Here is a 23,114-nt window from a genome sequence, read left to right on the forward strand (position 1 = left end):
CAGGTTGGCTGCGGGGGAGCGGAGAGCCCCATGCATGGCCTGGATGGGGGAGGGGGTGGCCAGTCTGTCCTGTCTCGTAGGAGCTTCCCACCCAGTCTGGCCCCAGGAGTCCTGCGACCTGGATCCCCCTATAGCTCTCTGCCCACCTTGCAGAGGGCACTGCGGGCCAGGGGCTCTCCCACAGACCTCACTGGCTCCAGGGGCATCTCGCTGGCAGAGCCGCCTGGGCCATGCTGGAAGCATGGGCTCCAGCTCTCAGTCCGGCTCCCACACACCCACATTCTACCCACTTGGAATGTTCTTTCTTTCACATCTTTGCCCAGCGTGTTTACTTCCTGAAACAATCTCCCCAAGGCACCCTGCCTTCTTGTCCGGGCACACCGATCATCACGCTTGAATAGTCCACAGACATATGGATTAAGCTCCGACTGTGGGCAGTTGAGGGTGAGGAAGGGAGGAGGGGAGCGAGGGGATGGAGGCCCTGGGTAGACAGAGCCACACGCTCCCTCCTCCAGGCCTGGGCTCACTCTTGTCTCTGCTTGCGATCCTTCCTCTGGCACCTTAGGGCCAAAGTAGACTCAATCTTCAAGCCTTTGCTGAAGTGTCACCTGCTCTGGGAGCCTTAGCTCAATGCTCCTACTGTGTTTCCTTTCACCCGGAGCTGCCGTACTGCTTTGGACTTCTCCAGGGCACTCCTAAGGCATGTTTGAATTCAGGCTGCCTCTGGGTCCTGGGGCCTTGATCGCCCCCCCCACCCCCGCCCCCGAAAATGGAAGAGTACCACCTCAATCATGGTACGATTGTACAGAGTAAAGGAAATGGTACACTGACCAGCTTGCCCTAAATGCTGAACACGTTGTAACGATTACCAGCAGCATCTTGATCTCTGCATCCTTAGCACCGAGCCCAGGGCTGAAGATGCAATCCGTGCTAAATGCTTGTTTGGTGGATGATGCATCGATAGATGGTGATGGATAAATGGAGGTATGAAATGTGTTTCTAAAATATGAGATGATTCTTGCTGGTTTTCCATGATAGTTTGGGGTGGGATGGGGGGCCAGGCAGAACCTGCAACAATGAAGCTTTTCTTGTAAGCCTGCCACACACCCATGCTCAACACACCATAGCTTGTCTCATGTGAGCCTCATTATAGGAAGACATCACAGAGAACAAGGAAGCAGCTGTTCCAAAATCAAGTCACGGCATCAATAGCACACAGTCAATACTAGACGGTCAGGTCCAGTGGCTCTGGCAGTTTCCTTGATACCTGGCAGAAGGGCTTGCTCCAGTCCTTCCTCAATGCTAGACTGGAAACCCCCAGAGGGCAAGGTGTCTCTGGAGGCAGGGCTGCCCCACCCAGGGCCCTGTATAAACTGCTCCGGGAACCCAGCTTTGGAGAAGCAAGAGAGGCTGGGGACTGGGCTGGGGAGGGCGCTCCGGGTCTCGCCCTGTGGCTGCCGGCTGTTGGACTCCCAGGCACTCTTCCCTCTCCTGTTCCTGCAGCCACAGCCCTTAGCAGCCTCCACTCACAGAAGGAGTTAACGCTGGGCTTAACTTCCTGAAAGATCCTGAAGCTTTGACTCCTTGGCCTCGCCCTCCTCCCTTTCTTTGCAGAGTCTTCCTGATCTTTACACTTCCTGCAGCTCCCTCCTCCTCACTCTCACCTCCTGGACTCCAAAAACACTCCGATTGCCAGGGTGGGTCAATGGTTAACACTCCAGCGGCTTTATATAAGCCTGCCTAGCCGCCTACCTGCTACACCGTTGGTCCTGCCGTTGCCTGGATCCGGAGGGTGACCGGGCAGCCCTCGTGGGTCCACGCCATGGCCACCTGCTGGCAGGGCCTGTGGGCCTATCACAGGTACCTGATTGTCTTCTTCCTACCCATTTTCCTGCTGCCTCTGCCCATCCTCATCCCGACTAAGGTAAGGACTTGGGGTTCTGGGCACAGAGAAGCTCCAAGGGAGCAGGGGAGGGAACGGTCTGCCCCGGGGCCAGGCATCCCTAGGACCAGCATAACCCACTCATCCCTCCCAACCTGGAGGGGAGGCTTTCACCTCCTGGTCCTCCTGAGGGCTGAGGGCTACGGGGTCAAGGGGGCTTTGGCTTGGCACCCCGTAGCAGGTGCCTAAGTGAACGGCCTAAGTGCACTTGACACCTACTGCCTTCGGGAGGCAGGAAGCCAGTTCTGCAGGGGAAGTACTGGTGGAGGCAGATGGGGTTGATCTGATGCTGTGTGTCCACCCCGCCCTGGATGGAGCTCAGAGGGCCGGAGCCGGAGCTGGGCTTGCTGCTGGAGAGGGAAGGATGGAGATGGGGAGGAAGCTGCCTCAGGCAGTTTGTGCATTAAAGAGTACAGACCAAAAGAGAAGACCCTTGCCTGTGATCCCAAGGGCGAAGTCTCCTGAGGAGGAGGGGTCGAACTGAACACCCTGCCTGGGGGCAACACCATGTGGACCCTGAATGGAGGGGGAAATGCCACTGCTTCCTCTCTGCCCCCACCCACCCAGTGGGAGTCGTACCTCCCGCTCCCATTTCTTGGAGCCCTCACTGCATGTCCTGTACTCCCAGCAACCCTCTCCTTTATCTCGCGAGGCAGGTCTCACTCCCATTTTACAGATGGGGAAAGTGAAGTCATTTAGCCTCAATCCCGGAGCAGATCCTATTTTCTGGACCTCAGCTATTAGACACTTTGGGGACCTCCTTGGAAGCAAAAAAAAACACAAAATTGTGAAGCTAAAATTAATACGGGGCTTTGGGAGGTGGCCTTGGCATCCAAGCCTCACAGCGAAAATCCCTCTGGCAAGTCGCCTAGTTAGGAAGTGGCAGAGCTAGGGGGTGCAGTCTGCCTACAAAGCCTGTGCTGCTGCCTTAGACACGGAGACAGAATCCTGGCTCTGGCCTCATCCCACACACGCCCCCTGCAACTGCCCAATGAGCCCTTTTCTTCCTCTTGTCACAGACTGGGAAATCGAGGCAGGCTTTTTGGTTGGGGTGTCCCAAAGGGGTAAGGAACTGGGAGGTAGAGGTACAGCCCCTGGGCCCCCGACACCTGGTAAGTGACAAGGCCCGGCTGACTTTTGAGCTCACCCCCATCCCAGGTGCAAGCCAGTGGTATCTCTGGCCCCATCAGGTGGCTTTCCAGACAGGTCGAGCCTAGTGTGTGCACCCTGGGAGGGTGGACAGACAGGAGCTGGGATGCCCATTTTACTCTCCAGGAAAGTACGGCCCAGGAAGATTTAGTAACTTGCCCAAGGTCAGTAGGAGAAGCCAGACCTCCTGGGGGGGAGTGCGCTGGGTCCAGAGCCCCCATCTTCCCTGGGCTGCACCCCGCCCTGCCGCCTGCCTCCCGCCTGCAGGCACAGGCTCCCTGGTCCTGATGCAGATGAGCTGCCCAGGTTCCTCTGTGTGGCGGCCAGCCCCTCCACTGGGGCCCTGGTGGCCAGTCCCTCTCAAGGACTTTGCTCCTCTAATTATCCCCTCCTCTCCTGCGTCATCAGCTTTTCCCTCCCTGCCTGATCTCTCCCGTCCGCTTACAAACGTGTGTTCTCCTATTACAAGAACAAACTCTCCTTTGGTCCCACATTCCCGCCCCAGACGCCTCCTGTCTCTGCTCTCTCCCAGCAGAAGGCCTCAAAGACTGTCTACACTGCCCGTCTCTCCTTAGACAGCTCCAGCCTCCAAGATTCCACCCAACAAGGGGGCACTCGTCAAGTCCCCATCGGCATCCGTGTCACCAAACCCCTGGGCCGTGCTCGCCTTCCTCAGCCCCTCGGCAGTAGGTGTCACGGCTGGTCACTTCCTTTCTGCTGTGCTGTCTTCTTTTGGCTCTGGTGACACCTTCGCTGGTTCTCCTCTCCCCTTGCCCGCTTTTCTGGCTCCTTCTCCCTCACCGCCCTCTCCCCCGGGGGATCTTCCATGGTCTCCCGCTTTAGAAAGCATCCCTAGGCTGATGATCCCCCATCTGTAACCCCCGCCCTATCCTCTGAACCTGTCTTTTCTAACTAACCCTGGACGCCTCCCCCCAGCCCCAACGTTTCCTTTTACGCAGCAGACGCGTCCACACGTCCCAGACACAACTCTAATTCCTCATCTCTCCACCTGCCTCTCCTTGGGGTCTTATCAAGATGTGGCTCAACCATCCACCGCAGGGCCACTCCTGACGCCTCTCTTTCCTTCACTTTTACAGACACCAGCACGTCCTGCTGACTCGATTTCCCCCCAACACTCTGAAAGCAATGGCTCTCCACGTCTCCACTCTCGTCCAGGCCACGTTTCTCTTCCATCCTTACCCCTCCCTACCCACCCCTTCCCCAAAAGCCGGAATGGTCTTTGCCAAACATAAGACTACCCTGCTCAAAACCCCACATAGGGAGGTTCTCCCACAGCGGCACAGCGGCAACGAACTCAAATAGTATCCATGAGGACGTGGGTTCCATCCCTGGCCTTGCTCAGTGGGTGAAGGATCCAGCGTTGCCGTGAGCTGTGGTGTAGGTCTCGGACAGCTTGGGTCTGGCGCTGCTGTGGCTGTGGCATAGGCCGGCAGCTGTAGCTCCAATTCGTCCCCTAGCCTGAGAGCTTCCATATATCGCAAGTGCGGCCCAAAAAAAAAAAAAAAAGGGTTTAAAAAACCCCGAAACGCATTGGCTTCCCTTCAAACTTGAAACCCAAATCTCTCAGGGTAGCCCGTGTCTCTGGGCTCCACCCCTGCAAGACCCTCTGTCTCCAGGACCCACATCCTACCTTTTGTTGGCTCTTCTCCAGCCTCACCAGCTTTCGCTCTGCTCCTCCATCTTCCCACCTGGAAGGTTCTTTTCCCAGATGCCTCTGTCTCAGTCCTTAGGTTTCAGCTGAAATCTATCTCCTCAGAAAAGCCTTCTATCGAGCAGCCCCAATCACTCTTTACGACAAAAACCTGCTATTTAAAGGGGTTTCACTCTCTGAAACGGTGTATTCCTTTATTTTCTATTTATTCTCTGAACCCCCCCAACCCCCACATTAGATGGTAGGCTCCCTGAAGGCAGGGACTTGGTTTCTTCCCAGGACCTGGCACATAGTAGGTGCTCAACAAATACTCAAATGAATGAGTGAATGTGGGCAAAGAGGGTCCCATCCTGAATTCCCGCTGAGGGCCTGCTCTCTGCTGTGACTCCCTTAGCTTCTCTCCACGCCCCCGGCCCCTGAATTGGGAAGGAGGAAGCCCAGACGGGCTCAGATCTGTGTCCATATAATACTTTACTGACATCTGTCGAGTATTGTTTTATGTGCTAGTCATTGTGCCAAGCACTTCAAAGCCCTGGCCCATGTATGTCTCACCACCACCTCCGAGTTACTGTGAGGTTGCTGCTGTTGTCACCCTTTTACAGATGTGGAAACTGAGGCCCGGCACGGTAAAGGAATTTGCCTCAAGTCTCAGCTAGGAAAAGGCTACGTCTGGCCTGGAACCTGGCCTTGGCGGAGGTTGTCTAGAGCATGCAGGGTTGTCCCCTGCTTGGGAGTCACCTCTTGAGCCACCTACCCTCACGGCCACCCCGCCATCAGCCAGTGCTTCCACCGTCATTGTCTGGGACGTCTGTCGAGCTCTGGCTCTGTGCTGGGGGTGACCCAAAGGGAATAAAGACGTTCTGTCCTCAAGCTGCTTTCAGTCTAGAGGACCATGTGTTCATGCTACATGGAGTCTAGCCCGAAGCCGGCAGGAGCTCAGGGGAGGGAGAAAATTTTTCCGCATGGGTGAGGGAGGATCTGCGTTGAGCCTGGAAGGCTGGGTGAGATTTCAGCAGTCAGAGGCCTCCGTAGAGGGCAGGCCCGGTGAAGGGAACAGCAGGAGCAAAGGCATGGGGACCAGAAATAGTAAGGTGTGTTTGAGGAATCAGCAACAGAATCCTAGAAATTCCCATCACCCCCTGGTGGTCCCGCCTTCTCAGTGCCCCCCAACCCTCCAACCAGATTCTAAAGAAGCGCCATCGCTGTGCCAGACACCTTACATCTATCCATTCACTCATCCTTTCATTCATTTTTTTTTAATTTTTATTTATTTATTTGGCCGAGCTTTTGGCATGTGCAAGTTCCCAGGCCAGGGATTGAACCCATGCCACAGCAGTGATCCAAGCCACAGCAGTGACAATACTGGACTCTTAACCCACTGCGCCACCAGGGAACTGCCCTTTATTCATTTTTAGGGACCCGGTATTGTGTGACAGGTCCTGTTCCAGTGCAGGGAGTTGGGGGGTAGGATTCAGGGATGATTAGGCTCCTGGGGGTGGGGGTGGGGGTGAGGACAGAGAGACACACAAAAAGCATATACAGTGAAAACCATGGAGCAGGCTGTGACCAGGGCTTGGGGCGGGTCTGCTCTAGATGGTGTGATCAGAGAAGGCCCCATGGGGGGGTGACTCTTCCTCTAGAACGAGTAAGAGCCAGCCAAGCACAGCTCTGGGCAAAGAGCTTTCTAGGCAGAACACACAGTGCAAAGGCCCAAGGCCAGGAGTGAGCTTGGCAAGGTGGACGGATAAATGAAGCCATCGGGGCAGGGGCTCTGGGCAGCAGATGACTCAGGTTGAGTTCAGAGAGGTGGGGGGAGGTCAGTCAATGTCACCCCTACAAGGTCAGGGGAAGGCCTGAGGATTTTATGCTAAGGGCCGTGAAGGATAAATACTTGATCAGAGGTCTAAGAGCAAGTAAGTTAGGGAGTTCACGCCGTGGTGCAAGGGGTAAATGATCTGGTTTATTTGTCTCTGTGGCAGCGCCAGTCTGATCCCCGGTCTGGCTCGGTGGGTTAAGGATCTGGTGTTGTCTCTGCAGCTGTGGTATAGGTCACAGCTCTGGCTCAGATTCAGTTCCTGGCCCAGGAACTTCCATATGCCATAGGTCAGCCAAAAAAAAAAAAAAAGTAAGTTAGATTCAAAAATACTATTAAAATACCTCCAGGATCCAACAGGACCATCCGTGAAAACTGTCTCCCCATGGAGCCGTGTTTGCCGGGATAGAGCTTAGCTGAAAACCAGACTATATTTACAGCAAGAGCTCAGAAGGCAGAATCTCTTCCTCTGAATCACCTGCACTCCTAGGATATAAGAAGAGTGCTTATGCTTGTACATGCCTTTTTTTTTAAGGGCCACACCTGCGGCACATGGAGGTTCCCAGGCTAGGGGTCGAATCGGAGCTACAGCTGCTGGCCTACACCACAACTCACAGCAATGCCAGATCCTTAACCCACTGGGAAAGGCCAGGGATCGAACCCGCAACTTCATGGTTCCTAGTCAGATTCGTTTCCACTGTACCACGACAGGAACTCCCTGTACATACACTTTAAAATCTGTGCGACTGAGATACCCATTGGAGATCCTGTTATGGTGCAATGAGATCGGCAGCATCTCTGGAGCCCTGGGTCGCTGGTTTGATCCCTGGCCTGGCACAGAGGGTTAAGAATCCAGCGTTGCACGATGTAGGCCGCAACTGTGACTCCGATCTGATCCCTGGCCTGGAAACTCCATACGCCGCGGGACTGCCCAAAAAGAAAAAAAAAAAACACGTAAAAGAAATGCCCATGCTGCCAACTATTCTGGAACCTAAAAATGGACCAGGATCGTGGGCATGAACACCATGCAAAGAATCTAGACCTTAGTTCTAGAACCTGCTTTTATTTATTTATTTATTTATTTTTTGTCTTTTTGCTATTTTTTTGGGCCGCTCCCGCGGCATATGGAGGTTCCCAGGCTAGGGGTCTAATCGGAGCTGTAGCCACCAGCCTACGCCAGAGCCACAGCAACGCGGGATCCGAGCCGCGTCTGCGACCTACACCACAGCTCACGGCAACGCCGGATCGTTAACCCACTGAGCAAGGGCAGGGACCGAACCCGCAACCTCATGGTTCCTAGTCGGATTCGTTAACCACTGCGCCATGACGGGAACTCCTGCTTTTATTTTTTGAGACGTCCTGGCTTGGTTGAGAAGGAAGAGTCCGAGGAACAAATCAGGGATTTTGAAGTCTTGTAGATATGGGTCCAAATCCATTCTAAAGCGTGTACAGCCATGTGACCTTATCAAACCTCCCCGAGCCTTTCACCTCTAAGAGGCAGCTGTCGAGAGGAAATGCCATGACAGGTACATAGCGTGCCTGCCACCCAAGGCTCAGTAAACAATGGTTCCCCGTGCCCTCTGCCCCCGGTCTGAATTCCAGGCCCCTAGAAAACACAACACAATGTTTCAGGCACTGTGTAGTTGCTTGATTTATTTCCACAGATGACTTCTTCTGTTCACCAGGGCCTTGGTGTTCTCATCTATGAAACAGGAAGGCGAGGTGTGTCTGGTCAGGGCAGTGAGGTGTGATCCCTAAGTGTGGCCACAATCAGCACTGGACCGCATGGAGCCAGGTTCTCTGGCTTCTGGAGGGAGTAGGATTAGAAGACGGAGCCAGCCTGGACAGACCCTGGAGTAGAGAGAGAAGGTTCCCCAGCTGGAACTTGGCTCCCAGATTATCAAATCATGTCCGTGTTTTGAGCACCTGCTAATTGAAGGTCAGAAAAGGGAAATCGAGGGAGATTCTTCAGCAGTACAGTTTCCTGGACACCATCCAGCCACGAGGCACAGGGCTGTCGTGGGGATCAGACACACGGAGGAGTGTGGGAATGCCTCCCTCATCCCTGATTCCCGCCTGCTGCTTTGCTCTTGAGTGGACACAGGCAGCCCTGGCCCCGGCCCAACTGAGATGTCAGGACTCCTCCCGCCACTTTTGTTTTCTCTGACACTCAGACCCATTGGTCTCCCCTTTGGCCTCTGAAAGCAGAAGATGATGCAACAAATGCATTCCCATTAAGGTGCAGAAATAAAGTCACCAAATGAGATCACGCAGAGGATAGGAAGGGAGTCGGGTTCCAATGCTTGCTTTTGGCAGAGCCTCAGAGGCAGGCAGGGGGCGGAGACGCTTTAGAACAGAAAGAGGGAAGGCTTCATTCAGGTGTGCCCAGAATAAGGTTGTTGGCAGAGGGAAGCTGGAAGTTGGAAGGGAGGGCTAATTAGAAATGGGGCGTCCTTGGCCCCCATTGGCTAGGGAAGCATATTTGGCTTTCGCTGATTGGTCCTGAGTTGGAAGTGGAGGTAGAGAATGACGGTCAAAAATTAAAGAACCTGGCAGTCATTGAGCAAATCCTGACTGCCTGGGCCGGTTGCTGGGGTGAAGGCTGTAGTTTGGCTCTAGGGTTTTTTGTTGCAGAGATTGGAGGACCTGGATTTGCATGTGGACTGGCCACTGCCCCCTTTGTATGTTTCGTCTCGCAAAGGTGTGCCATAGGCATTTGGAGGGGCCTGTTATTCCTGGAATGAATATCTCACACACACACTCCCAGCCCACTCTGCACCTCCTTCCCTAAGTCCTGCCACCTGGCTCCTTCCCTCATGGTCACCCTTAACCTAGACACCCAGGACAGGCACCTGGGGAGGTTTCCTCCTCCCACTCAACAGCCATCACCCAAATCCTCTGTCTTCTCTCTCCTGACATCTCAGGAACCCATCCTCTCTCGCCATGTCCACTGCCATGACCTTCTCTGAGGCCCTGTCATCTCCCTACTGGACATCCCAGCATGGCCTCCTGCGACCTCCCAGCTTCCGTGTCTGCCAAGCTCCCAGAGGGCCAGGGCCGGACCTTGGCTGCCTCAGATAGGGTGCCAGCTGTGCCCTGCACAACTCCCTCTGCCAATGGCTTATGGAGTCGTACAGGGCAGAAGCCCTAGGGAATAAGCCAGTTGGGTCCCATGCCACAGCTCACCAGCTGAGCTCGGCCAGCCCAAGGTGCACAGAACTGGGCAGCAAGGCAGAAGGGATAGGGTGGCTTTGGAGGACGTCTGATTCCTGACTTCCCACTTCCAAAGCTGGGGATATAGGCCTTGGAGTCAGGCACATTGTGGGGCCAAGGAGAAAGGATCCCCAGGATTCGGTTCCCACTTCTGAGCCATGAATGCCGCTGGCTGTCTGCCGCTGGTGAAAACTGTGGGCCCTTCTCAGAATATTGCCTTGAAATGTGCAGAATAAAATGCATAGGATGACAAAGGAAACCAACCTTTTTGGGGGGCCGCCCCCGTGGCATATGGAAGTTCCCAGGCCAGGAACTGAATCTGAGCTGCAGCTGTCACCCGAGCTGCTGCAGTTGGATTCTTAACTCGCTGCACCACAGCAGGGTCTCCAAACCGACCCTTTTGAAATACCCTTATAAAAATATGAAAAAAATAAATTGCAATTCGGAAATATAGGCAATTCCTTATTAAAGCATTAATTAAGATCTAGTGTTAGTGTCCTAATGACCATACGTTCCAAAGAGTGATGGATATAAACAGTATTTGGAGATCCATTCAGAGATCATTGCGACCACGGATCTGTCAGGTGCCTAAGAGCCAAGAGCCACAATCAAACATTTGTGACAAAATTGCCAATAGTTCCATTCACAGCTACGTGGTCCTCCTGCCTCTGTTCATAACCTTAGTTATATGTTAGCTAAAGATGGAATAGTGTTCCCGTCCAACCTCACGGGTCCCTGGCATTCCACGCCCCAGTTAAGAGTTCCATGAACCAGGAAGGGTCAGTGAGTCATGCCACAGCCCGGGTAGTGGGATGGGGCCATGGGGCCAGAACCACCAGGGCCAGGGAAGACTTCTGAATGGAACTTCTAAGGTTTGGGGGTGTTCCCGTTGTGGCTTGAGCGGGTTAAGAGCCTGACTGGTATCTATGTGGACAGGGGTTCCATTCCTAGCCCCACTCAGAGGATTAAGGGATCTGGCATGGCCACAAGCTGTGGTGTAGGTCGCAGATGCGGCTTGAATCTGGCATAGCTGCGGCTGTGGTGTAGGCCAGCAGCTGTAGCTCTGATTAGACCCCTCGCCTGGGAGCTTCCATATGTCTTAGGTGGGGGTCTAAAAAGAAAAAAGGAAAAAAAAAAGAAAGAAACTGGTTTTGGCTTTTGTTCCAGAGACAGGCAGGCAGACATGGAGAGAGGATGCAGGGAAGTCGTGAGCAGGTAGGGGAACCATAGATACCACCCGCTGGAGCTCACAGCTCCCTGTGGAGGGTGGAAACAGGGCCCCAGAAGTGAAGGACCTTGCCCAGAGCTGGGTGGCAGGAAGCGGCAGGCCCCCATGAAGACAGTTCCATTTGAATTCAGAGCCCTGGCTCAGCCCCATCTGAGACTGGAGGATACCCCCCCACACACACTGCCAAGGATCGAGTCAGGGGAGAAGGCAAAAAGCTGGGGCTCAAGAACCAGACGGGCTGGATTCTTCACTTATTTGTGTGACTTGGAGATATTTACTTTCTTTGCACCTTTGTTTCTTCATCCAGGAAACGGGAACCATAGTCCTTCCCTCACAGAGAAACAAAATGCCATTAAAACCCACCTGCAGTGCGCAGAGCCCCAAGCCTGGCGTGGAGCAGTCCTCTGGGGAATTCAGCTGTCCTTATTAGTAGAACGTTCTTCCAGAGTCAGCAGAGTCATACACCCACCCCCCCACCTCCTAGCCCCCGTCCTTGTCTCTGGCCTGAGAATTCTGAGGGGTGGGGGCATGGGATCACCCCAGGGTCCAGAGCGGCTGGCCTGCCCTTCGCCCCGGGGGGAGGTGGGGGTGGCTCGGTAGCCATGCAATCACTGCAGGTGAGAAAATGGTTGAGGAAACAGCAGTTTCAGCAGAATCCACCTCTTGCTGGAAGAGGAGAAGGAGGGGCGGGTTTCTGCTCAAGGGTCAACGTGGCCCCACCCCTGGGGCACAGGAGTTCACGTCCACGGCGAGGAGAAGTGGTGGAGGGTTCATGGAAAGACTGTGAGCCTGGCATCAGACTGACTTGGCCATGCGGGCCGTGCGCCGCCCTGCTCCAGGGACGCCATTGGTGTAGACCATGCAGGCGGTTATGCAATCCCAGACACCTCGCCTGTGTTCCAGCCTGGCTCTGCCACTCCCTTGTTCTGTAACCTTGAGCCAGCCGCTCACCCGGCTTACCCTCTAGAGCTCACGTATAACAGGAGACCACCACACGCACCTGAGGCTGTAACTACCAGCATGAAAACGCTCAGATCCTAAGAGTTTCTCAATAAAAGCAGCTTCGTCTTCTTGAAACCCTCCTTCAAGCTTAGGGTACCAAGGGCAGGAGGTGTAAGAGGGGAGCCCAGCCTGTACCAGGTGGACAGAACCAGAGGGGCAGGGCAGTTGAGACAGTTGAGAGAGGAGCCCCACTGTCCCAGCATGCAGCCCCTTCCTTTGGCAAACACAGAGTGGGCAGGTTCCCCCAGGAGGCTTGGACACCAGCAACCCCTCCCCTGGAGGCTTCCTTTAGGCTAACAATTCCCCCGCCCTCCCTTCCTGGGCCTGCTCTGTCTAGGAGGGTGGGCCCCTTGGACTTCCTGTCATGGCTCAGCGGAAACAAACCTGACTAGTATCCACGAGGATGCAGGTTCAATCCCTGGCCTCACTCAGTGGGTTAAGGATCCGGCATGGCTGTGAGCTGTGGTGTAGGCCACAGATGCGGCTTGGATCCAGCACTGCTGTGGCTATGGTGTGGGCCAGCAGCTGTAGCTCTGATTTGACCCCTACCCTGGGAACCTCCATATGCCGCAGGTGTGAGCCTAAAAAGACAAAAAATTTAAAAAAAAAAAAAAAAAAAGGTGGGTGGGCCCCCGACTTTGGAATCGTCTGACTTCATTCCTGCTCCAGGTTCCCTCCCAGGCCTGCGGTCTCTAGCTTTGGGGGCCTCATGAGGGAAAGGGGGGACCTTGAGACTCCTAAGACTATGATCAGGGTTTACTAGACAATTCTCCGCACAACATAGGGATGGGAGGAACCTTTCACATATTCTGTAAATGAGAATGACGCCTCCTGGAGTTGTGCAAAGCAGTGGTCATGCCAGGATTATTAGAAAGAAGACCCTCACCATTCCCGAAACTTTTCAGTGATTCATTCATTCAGGAAAAAATTTGCTCTGAAACCTCAAGGGTCCTGAGCTCCAAGGATCCAGATACTACAAAACGGTCTCTGTCCTCATGGAACTCACCTCTCAGCAGAAAGAACAAATACTACTTATGATGTCACAGAAATGAATATATTTTTATGTGCTCTGATAAAGCCAGGGAAGGCCAGGGTGCCCAGCAGGGATTCACATTTCCCAGGGCCAGGTTTCACCTGGACGAGCTCCCATCTCATCTAGGGATCCTCACCTGAGCCCCCTGCAGTCCACAAGGGGTCTGGATTATAACGTCTAGGCTCCCCGAGGTCAAAGACAAGGTAGTGAGTGCTTTGCTTTGTTTTTTATTTCCCTTTTTTTTTTCTTTTTGGTCTTTTTAGGGCCACACCTGTGGCATATGGAGGTTCCCAGGCTGGGGGTCTAATTGGAGCTACAGCTGCCGGCCTACACCACAGCCACATGGGATCGGAGCCACGTCTGCGACCTACACCACAGCTCACGGCAACGCTGGATCCTTAACCCACTGAGCGAGGCCAGGGATCGAACCCGCAACCTCATGTTTCCTAGTCAGATTCGTTCCCACTGCACCACGACGGGAACTCTTTTATTTCCCTTTTTATAGAGGACCTTGGACTTGGGAATCAATGACTGAATGGCATGGGCTCTCCCCACACTGCCACAAATGGCCTGTTTTCTCTGGGGAAAGGAGGAGACGTGACTCTGGGATGCAGGCCCCTCCCGCAGCTTCACTCTTTCCCTCCCGCCCTCAGGAAGCCTACTGCGCCTACACCATCATCCTCATGGCGCTCCTCTGGTGCACGGAGGCTCTGCCCCTGGCCGTCACCGCCTTCCTCCCTGTCATCCTATTCCCCATGATGGGCATCATGGATGCCTCCAAGGTAAGCCTCCCATCTGCGGGAGGAAGGGCTCCCAGGGACCGGGGAGGGGGGGGTCTGCCCTAGGAGGCTGGTGATGGAGGAAGCCTCGTCATAGGCAGGGGCCATGGAAGAGGGCTCCCTGCTTCTGCTGGGCAGGTCAGGGGGCACTGAAGGCAGAGGCAGCTAGAAGATCAGGGGAAGGCATTCTAGAAAGGCCAGGTGCATACCTGGTGTCGAGTTAACTCCAAGTGGGAGCAGGAGCTCCTGTCATGGCTCAGCGGTTAACAAACCTAACTAGTATCCATGAGGACGTGAGTTCAATCCCTGGCCTCGCTCAGTGGATTAAGGATCTGCCGTGGCCGTGAGCTGCGGTGTAGGTCGCAGACATGGCTCGGATCCTGTGTTGCTATGGCTGTGGTGTAGGTCGGCAGCTGTAGCTCCAATTAGACCCCTAGCCTGGGAATCTCCATATGCTGCGGGTGCAGCCCTAAAAAGACAAAATACAAAAAGAAAAAAAGGGGGGGAGGGGAGCAACTGGGCCTGGACCAGGGAGGAGGAAAAGTCTTTATCCAGGAAAGGGGGCCTTGAGAGCCAACTAAAGAGCTTGTAAGAATAGATAGATAGATAGATAAAAATTAGTTAATAGTAAACACACACACACACATACAAGCTTGTATCCTTCTAGTTCAGTGGCTCTGAAACTTGACCGTGCACTGGGATCACCTGCAAGGCTAATGAAACCACAGACGGCTGGGCCCTACCCCCGAGTTTCCGATTCAGTAGATCTGGTCAAGGTCTAAGCCTTTCATTGCTAGCAAGTTCCAGTTAGGGGTGATGCTGACCCAAGAACACTCTGAGCACTGTTTTTCTAGAAACAGCATTCAGTGATCTATCTCCCAGCCAGTGGCTTGACACACGAGTGGAGTCTGGCTCCATGATCGCTCCGTCACTCCTGAAGGGAGAAAGAATGAGTTTGGCAGGAAGAGGGGACACCGGTTAATATTAAAGGGCGCGTGATCCAAAGACCATTTCCATGTGGGTCTAAGAGCCCAGGGGACCAGCCTCTGCGGGAATATGAGCGCCGGCACCCTGTGAGGCCAGAGGCATGCGGGGACCCCTTCTGCTTCTCAACCGTCCCCGTCTGCCAGGTCAGCGTTGAGTACCTTAAGGACTCCAACATCCTATTCATCGGGGGGATGCTGGTGGCCATCGCCGTGGAGCACTGGAATCTGCACAAACGCATCGCCCTCCGCGTGCTCCTCATCATCGGCATGCGGCCCGCCCTGTGAGTTCCCACGAGCCAAGACCAGAGCCCCTGGGCCAGGCGGGGGCGGGGGGGGGGGGGTGTTCTGGGGATCCAGTCCCTGAAGGGATGCTGGAACACCAGTGTGTCTGTCCGTCCGTGCCTAGGCTGATCCTAGGCTTCATGGTGGTTACGGCCTTCCTGTCCATGTGGATCAGCAACACGGCCACCACTTCCATGATGGTGCCCATCGCCCACGCCGTTCTGGAGCAGCTGCACGAGATACCGGTGGGCAAGGATGTGGAGGAGGGCAGGGGCAATCCCGCCTTTGAACTCCAGGAACCGAGTCCCCAGAAGGAAGAGACCAAGCTTGATGAGAAAGGTGAGGCCAGGCCTTGCCCCCCAACCCTCGGTTCTTGGGGAGGCTCTGAAGCCATGTCCATGATGGGAGGGGTCATCTTGGCAGCTTGAGGGACAGAAGAGGGAGGTGAGCAGTGCAGCGACCAATTTGTCCTGGCTTGCCGGGATTTTCCTGGTTTTGAGATGAAAAGTCCCACAGGCTAGGAATTCCCTCCGTCCTGAGCAAACCAAGCTGTGGTTCTCCTTGGCAAGCAGGGAGCAGGAGCCTGGGTGGGCCGTCAGGGCTCCAGGCTCCATTCTTCCCTGTGATTTGCATAATCTTCTTTCTCTGTGCCTCAGTTTCCCTCTCTCAAGAGAGAGGTGGTAGAGTTCCCATCGTGGCTCAGTGGTAATGAACCTGACTAGTATCCATGAGGACGTGGGTTCGATCCCTGGCCTCGCTCAGTGGGTTAAAGATCTGGCATTGCTGCAAGCTGCAGTGCAGGTGGCACATGCAGCTCGGATCTGGCATTGCTGTGGCTGTGGTGCGGGCTGGCAGCTGCAGCTCTGATGCAACCCCTAGCCTGGGAACTTCCATATGCCTTTAGGTGTGGTCCTAAAAAGACCCAAAAAAAGAGAGAGAGATGTGTCTGAGGGTCACTGCCACCTGAGACTCCAGAGGGTGCTGGCCCTTGCAGGCCTGAGGCAGCCTCTACCCTCCCCCAAGCCCAGGTCTAGGCTGCTGGCTCACAAGGTGCCCCCAGAGGCCATGGAACCCCCCGCTGTGCTCCCTGGAGCTGGCCGTGCATCCACCAGAGACCTGAGCCCTCCTTTGTTTCCAGACGACAAGCAGGATCTCCCTGTCCCAGCTGCCCCTTCGGAGTCCAAGACACAACAGAATGAGGAGCAGCTCCGCTTTACCCAGGGCATGAGCCTGTGTGTGTGCTACTCGGCCAGCATCGGGGGCATCGCCACCCTGACGGGCACCACACCCAACCTGGTGCTGCAGGGCCAAGTCAACTCGTGAGTGACTGAGGGGCAGGGGGTCTGCATTCTGACTGGGAGGGCAAATGGAGCTGGCTTGCTGCTGGGCAATGCCACACATCATCAGCCTGTACCCCTCCGCAGGATCTTCCCCCAAAACCCCAATGTGGTGAACTTCGCCTCCTGGTTTGGCTTTGCCTTCCCCATCATGGTCATCTTGCTGCTACTTTCCTGGCTGTGGCTGCAGATCCTCTTCTTAGGGTTCAAGTAAGTGGCAGCGCGGGTAAGCGATGCCCTGGTGCCTGCTCTTACCCTCTGGAGGCTTCCAGTTGGGTACCCAGTTAGCCCTGTGGAAAAGGACTTGACCCCCATCCCAGTGAGACCTCTCCTCCCAAGGCCTTTTCATACACTTGTCCCCACCCCCTGCCAACTTCAGGGGATTACTGGTTGGACAGTATTACCCCATTTATCTGATGAGCAAACTGAGGCTCAAGGCATGGTACACAACTACATGGGTCAGTGCCGGAGCTGAAAACCAGTTCTTGATGCCCAGGCCAGGTCCCAGTCTATAATGATCCATAGTCCTTTGGCAGGTGCTGAAGGAGCACATGCTATGAGTGCCGTCAGTTATAAAAGCACTTGTGCTCCTACTGTGTGCTGACACTGCACTTGTGAATACTAGAAGCATTAGGCACAGCCCCTGTCCTTGGAGCTCACCATCTAATGGGTAGTGATAAGACGGAGGCAGTGACAGAGGGAAGAGCACGTGCTGTAGAAGCACAGCCCGGGATAGTGGAGATTCTGGAAGGTCCCTGGCAGAGATGATGCCTGAACTGAATCTTGTGGAGTTAGAAGTCAGCCAGCTAGGGAATGGGGTAAAGGCATTCCAGCAGCAGGAAGAGCTTGTACAAAGACACAGAGACAAGAAGGATGGGTTTGAAGGAACTCTAGTTCTGTGTGGTTGAAATATAAGGAGCAAAAAGGACCATCAGGATATGAAGCCAGAGAGGTAGGCAGAGGAAGATTACGGGGGCTCCTGTGTGCCACATAGAGTGTGGACCTTGTTCTTGAGGCCAAGAGTAGTAAATAGGTTTTATTCCTCCTATTTCCAGTCCCTGATTACTAGTAGTCACTAGAGATCTGGGTTGAAAATCATGTGAGACCTTGCTGGGGCTCAACTGGAATCAAGTCTGGGATTGATTAGTGATGTCTGCTATGAATACAGGTTAAGAGTGGTGGTATGAGTATCATTGTGGTTCTTATTTGTCCTTCCTGCCCAGGCAGTGCTGAGCCATTGAAAGTTTTTGGTTTTTTTGTATGGCTCCACCCATGATGTGGTGCTCTGGTTCACTCGGGAGCCAGGCTTTTTCCAGGGCTGGGGCAACCTGGCTTTTTCTAATGCTTCTAGTATTCACATGTGGAATTTCCTGAGCCAGGAATTGAATTTGAGCTACAGCTACAGGCCACACCCCAGCTACAGCAATGCCAGATCCTTTAAACCGCTTCACTGGGCTGGGGAGCAAACACACACCTCTACAGCAAACCAAGCCACTGCAGTTGGATTCTTAACCCACGGTGCCATGGCAAGAACTCCCATTGGAAGTTTTTAAGTACTGTTGCTATACTTTGGAACAATCACTTGGGAAGGTACAAGGAGGCTAGCTTGAGGTTGGGGGCTACCAAGCAAGGTGGTAGTCAAAGAGATCGGCACAGCGCCAGGCACCATGAAGGAATTCAAAGATGTGTGAAGCATGGCATTTGCCCTTGAGGAACTCACAATCCAGCACGGGAGTTGAGCTTCACCCAAATGAAAGTTAAAAGTCAACGTGAGTTAAGCCAGTAGCACTTGGATGTGGGCTGCAAACTCCTGTGGGTAGGGTTCAGGCTGGCAGAGGATGCCCAGAAGCAGTCGGAGAGGGAGGGGAGGATTTCCTGAAAGGCTATTGGAGGAGAGAAGTGATGAGTCCAGGCCAGAAGGAGGCACGGGGTCCAGGCCGCTAGGGCCTCCTCACGCTGGGCAAGGGAGGGCTCCGCACAAGAGAACCCCTGGAGGGCTGAGGGGTTCCATGGGGCAGACGGAGCAGGACTAAGCATAGGGAAACCAGGCCCCCAGCCCCAGCCATCCCTCTGTTCAGTAGGAGCCATGACACCCCAAGGATCTTCTGTTCTTCTTCCAGAATCTTGGGTGCATCAAGAACCTTAGGGCAGCAGCCCTGAGGTGGCCTCTGCAGGCCTCAGAGCCCCTTGCTCCCCTGCCTGGTGTGGTGCCCTCACGAGCTGTCCCCACCCCCACCTGCAGCTTCCCGAAGAACTTCGGCTTCGGGGACCAGATGAAGGAGAAAAAGCGAGCGGCCTTCGAGGTCATCCGGAGGGAGCACAAGCAGCTGGGTCCCCTGAGCTTTGCAGAAAAGGCTGTCACTGTCCTCTTTGTCCTATTGGTGGTGCTCTGGTTCACTCGGGAGCCAGGCTTTTTCCAGGGCTGGGGCAACCTGGCTTTTTCTGATGAGGATGGGAAAAGGTGAGTGTTCTGTTGAGGGGAGGAATATTTCTGGGAGGAGGGAAGAGAGGAGGGCCCCCAACACAGAACAGGAAGTGACACTGGGTTGGGGGGGTGGATTTGCCAGGAGGGGTTGGCACATCTGTGGGAGGGGCTCCTCTCCACCACCCCTCCGCGCTGCAACCCGAGCAGCCCTGAGCCACTAAGCCTGCCCTCCCTGCACCACCCACAGCATGGCATCCGATGGGACAGTGGCCTTATTAATCGCTGTAATTATGTTCACCGTGCCCTCCAAGATCCCAGGGCTGACTCAGGAACCAGGTAAGCACCTGGCCTGGGGCAGGGAAGGGCCTCTGGGCAGACCCTGCCTTCTGGCAGGCAATGTACCTTCAACCACCCTCGGCAGGAGTAGGCAAAGCCCAGAGAAGGTGGAGTGACTGGCCAAGGGCCCGGGGACTCAGCGACAAAGTCAGAACTGAGAGTCCATCTCTCACATGCATTAAGTTCTGATAGGGACCCAGTCAGACAGAGGCCCCAGGTGGAGGGGACAGAAGCCTGTCCGCTCTTGATGACGCCTCCTCCTCTGCTTGGGGAGTAGGAAACCCGGGAAAGCTGAAGCCGCCTCCTGCCCTCCTCAACTGGAACATAGTAAAAGAGAAGCTGCCTTGGAACATCGTGATCCTTCTGGGTGGTGGCTTTGCCCTGGCCAAGGGCAGTGAGGTGAGAGACCCCGCCCCCTCCCCAGCCCTGAGTACCCCCCTGGAGGGCAGAGCCTTTGCAGCCCCTGGAGAAACAGCTTAGAGCCCTGAGGGAGGCGGAGGAAAGACAAGCCATAGAGACATCTCCCCAGTTGTGTTTTCAAAGCCAAAGAGAAGGCAGGCTTCTCTGAGCAGGGACTGTTCTCAGGGACCACCCACTCCACCCCCTCCACCCCCTCACCTCCTGCCAGTCAGGGAGTGCTGTAGCTTTAGGGAGGGCATAGCTGGCTGGCAGTGGATTGATGCAGTTTTGCCAGCTGAAGCCACCAGGGGGCGCCATAACCACATACCCAGGCCGGCTCCCTGGGACCAGGTCGCAATTTCCCCACAGCCTCCGTCCAAGCGAGAAATCCCTGAACCTGCACCCCCAAGCCTCAGTGCACCGGCTAAGCTCCTTCACTGCACAGACAAGAGCTTCCCTGGGTCAGGGATTAGTTAGTTCATCCCTCGGTCATTCACTGACCAAGCCAAGTGCTGTGCTGGGTGTTGGGTGGGCAGCATTGTAGAAGATAAAAAGTCCCCAAGTTCCGGTCGTGGCTCAGTGGGTAACGAACCCGACTAGTATCCATGAGGATGCGGGTTCGATCCCTGGCCTTGCTCAGTGGATTAAGGATCCAGCGTTGCCGTGAGCTGTGGTGTAGGTGGCAGATGCAGCTTGGATCCCGCATTGCTATGGCTGCAGTGTAGGCCAGCAGCTACAGCTCCAATTCGAGCCCCAGCCTGGGAACCTCCATATGCCATGGGTGTGGCCCTAAAAAGACAAAAGACAAAAAAAAAAAGATAAAGTCCCAGCTCCCTGGGGCTCACAGGCTGGCATTACGTGGGCAAGGCAAGAGCTTGGAGATCTTCCGACCCTGTGGACTGTCCTCATCCCCCTGTTGGGCCTTCCCAGCCTCTACCAGTGCCTTCCCCCTCTCCCCCTTGCCAGGAGCAAGGTTCCCTCTGTCCCAACCTGCTGGGCTGGAGGAGGCAGGGAGAGGGCTAAGGCTGGCCAAAGACCTCCTGGAGAGAGGCAGGAGTAAATGCGGGCCAAGTCTTTACTCCCACCGAGCCCCAGGTTGCCCAAGAAAGCCCCTTGGCCCCCTCTCCTCACTTCCCACCTGACCCTTCTCCCCACACCCAACTGTTCTTCAAGAGCAAGAGAGGGGGCCCCTTGGGTCTAACTGGGTCTCATCGTCCCCTCCAAGCTTCCCTTGATTCGGAAGACTCTAGAGAAGTAGGGGCAGGAGCAGGACCCTCCCAGAGCTTCAGCAGGGGACTCCGGGGCCCCGGGCAGCCCAGCCGTTCAAAGACCACTCTCCTCTGCCTACAGGAATCGGGCCTGTCAAAGTGGCTGGGGGACAGGCTGACCCCCTTGGAGAGCATGCCACCTCCTGCCATTGCCTTCATAATATGCCTCCTGACGGCCATCTTCACCGAGTGCACCAGCAACGTGGCCACCACCACCCTCTTCCTGCCCATCCTGGCCTCCATGGTGAGCTGGCCCCGAAGACACACCTCCTCCAGAGGGCCCTTCTGCCCACCCCACCCAGGGGCCCTGCCTGCAGGTCACAGTGACCTGTCTGCACCTGCTCTCATTTCTGAGAAAGGACCCCCAAGCTTCCACCCTTCCCCGGGCTCTTCAGCAACCGTGGGCCCCAAGGCTCTCTGGTTCCTGACTCACTCCATCCCTGGTGACATCACCCCTGGAGTATCCTGATGGGGCTCGCTGGTGGCCTCACCCACCTCCCTTGGCCCAGCCCCTGTTCTGGTCATTCCTGGAGTGACCGGGTGAAATTGCTTCCCAGAGCGTCCCCAGCCCCTTCTTCCCCAGGTGCGTTCCCGCAGCCTTTGATGATGACACCCCGAGCCCCTTTGAGATCCATTTTATGGGCCCCTCCCCTTACCATGCCCCACAGGCCTGGGCCGCACCCTCATCCCCTCCAGAGAGGTCAAGGGGCCCTTCCCAGGTCACCCAGTCTCTTCCAGCAGAAGCAGCAGGTTCACAGCCAGAGTGTGGATTGGGGTGGGGGTGGGGAGTCCCTCAGAGAGGGAAGAAGGAGAATTGGGGACCACGCCATCCCCTCTGGGATGGGGACTAAGATCAGCTCTGCCACTCTACCCCCCTCCAGTCGCAGGCCATCTGCATCCACCCTTTCTACGTCATGCTGCCCTGCACGCTTTCCAGCTCCCTGGCCTTCATGCTGCCTGTGGCCACCCCGCCCAACACCATCGCCTTCTCATTCGGAGGCCTCAAAGTGACTGACATGGTGAGCGGCAGGGGTCGAAGATGCCTCAACACTCCTTGGTTTCTCTTTCCCACTTGGTGCCCCACAAAGTAGCTTCAGGTGACTGAGGTTCTCAGAGTTGAGCGTGGCCCCTCTGGGGTGGGTGGGTGAGTGACAGCGGGGGAAGTTGGGACATGAGCCCTAGTTGGAGTAGCTTCCGGCCCTGCCAGCCCAGGCCACATGAGAGGGAGAGAGGGGTGAGGAGTTTAGGGAAGGTGCCAAGATGCCAGGTGCCCGCACGCAGGGAGATGGACTCAGAATAAGACCCGGGGCCCCCGAAGCTCCCTTTTCCCTCATTAGCACTGAAAGTAATGCCAGTGGCAGGGGCATCGCCTAGTGCTGCAGGTTAGACCCGAGGGGGGACTTCCCAGGGGGAGTTTTGCTGGTGAGCGAGCACCTGTGAACACCTGAGACACGGGTGCTGGCCCCGCTCAGCACCCGCGCACTCACACTGGCTGTCCTCACCCCAGGCCCGAGCGGGACTCATGCTCAACATCCTTGGGGTCCTGGTCATCACGCTGGCCATCAACAGCTGGAGCATCCCCATGTTCAACCTGCGCCACTATCCCTCCTGGGCCCGTTCCAACACCACGACCTGCGGGGTCAGCCAGGCAAACACCACAACACCTAGTCCCTAGACCGCGGGATCACCTGCCCAAACCAGGGAGACTGACCACCCCTTTCCTAGAGATGGGAGGGGCTCCATAGGCTCCAAGCCAGACATGGAGAGGGAGGCATGGGTAGGTAACCTCGTGTGAGGCTGCAAGGAAGATGAGCTCGATCCGGAGGGTCTGAGGAAAGCATGTGTATGTGTATGTATGCGTGTGTGTGTGTGTGTGTGTGCGCGTGTGGCGCGTGTTTGTGCACGCATGCGTGTGTCTGAAGACGGTGTGTCATGTGAGGACGTCTGACAGGGGTCTGCGGGGGGCCCATGATCCTAGGTGTGTATCCTTGATGGTGTGCATGTGTGAGGTGACAGACGCGACAGACAGTGTGCTGTGTCCGGCACTCCGGGTCTTTGTCTGCCCCGCTTGGTGGGTGACCAAAGCCCCTTTGCCCTCTATTTATTGAAACTCATGTTGGTGCCGCAAAGCTGCCCTGCGGTTGCCATGGCAACAGTCTCTGGGCCCTGCCCAGCACACGGAGTGCTCCCCAGCCTGTCGGGTTTGTGGGGAGGGTTCAAAGATCAGCCACATTAAAGTCTTTCAGTAGA

General features: G+C 55.5%; 1 protein-coding gene across 2 annotated transcripts; it reads left to right on the forward strand.

The window, feature by feature from the left end:
* The first annotated feature begins 1,406 nt into the window (after window positions 1–1,406).
* SLC13A2 (solute carrier family 13 member 2) lies at window positions 1,407–23,114 on the forward strand. 2 transcript variants are annotated; one of them, XM_047758716.1, is made up of 12 exons: window positions 1,407–1,924; window positions 13,706–13,834; window positions 14,962–15,098; window positions 15,224–15,438; window positions 16,238–16,418; window positions 16,524–16,646; window positions 18,679–18,897; window positions 19,109–19,197; window positions 19,475–19,596; window positions 20,947–21,108; window positions 21,746–21,883; window positions 22,372–23,114. In XM_047758716.1, exons 1-12 carry the CDS (start codon window positions 1,823–1,825, stop codon window positions 22,537–22,539), a joined length of 1,785 nt encoding a protein of 594 aa, XP_047614672.1. In that variant the 5' UTR covers window positions 1,407–1,822; the 3' UTR covers window positions 22,540–23,114. The 2 variants fall into 2 exon arrangements, with proteins under 2 accessions (XP_047614672.1, XP_047614671.1); XM_047758715.1 differs by lacking the exon at window positions 1,407–1,924 and having other exon boundaries at window positions 13,551–13,834.

The sequence above is a fragment of the Phacochoerus africanus genome, chromosome 14 (assembly GCF_016906955.1).
Source record: "Phacochoerus africanus isolate WHEZ1 chromosome 14, ROS_Pafr_v1, whole genome shotgun sequence".
Lineage (NCBI taxonomy): Eukaryota > Metazoa > Chordata > Mammalia > Artiodactyla > Suidae > Phacochoerus > Phacochoerus africanus.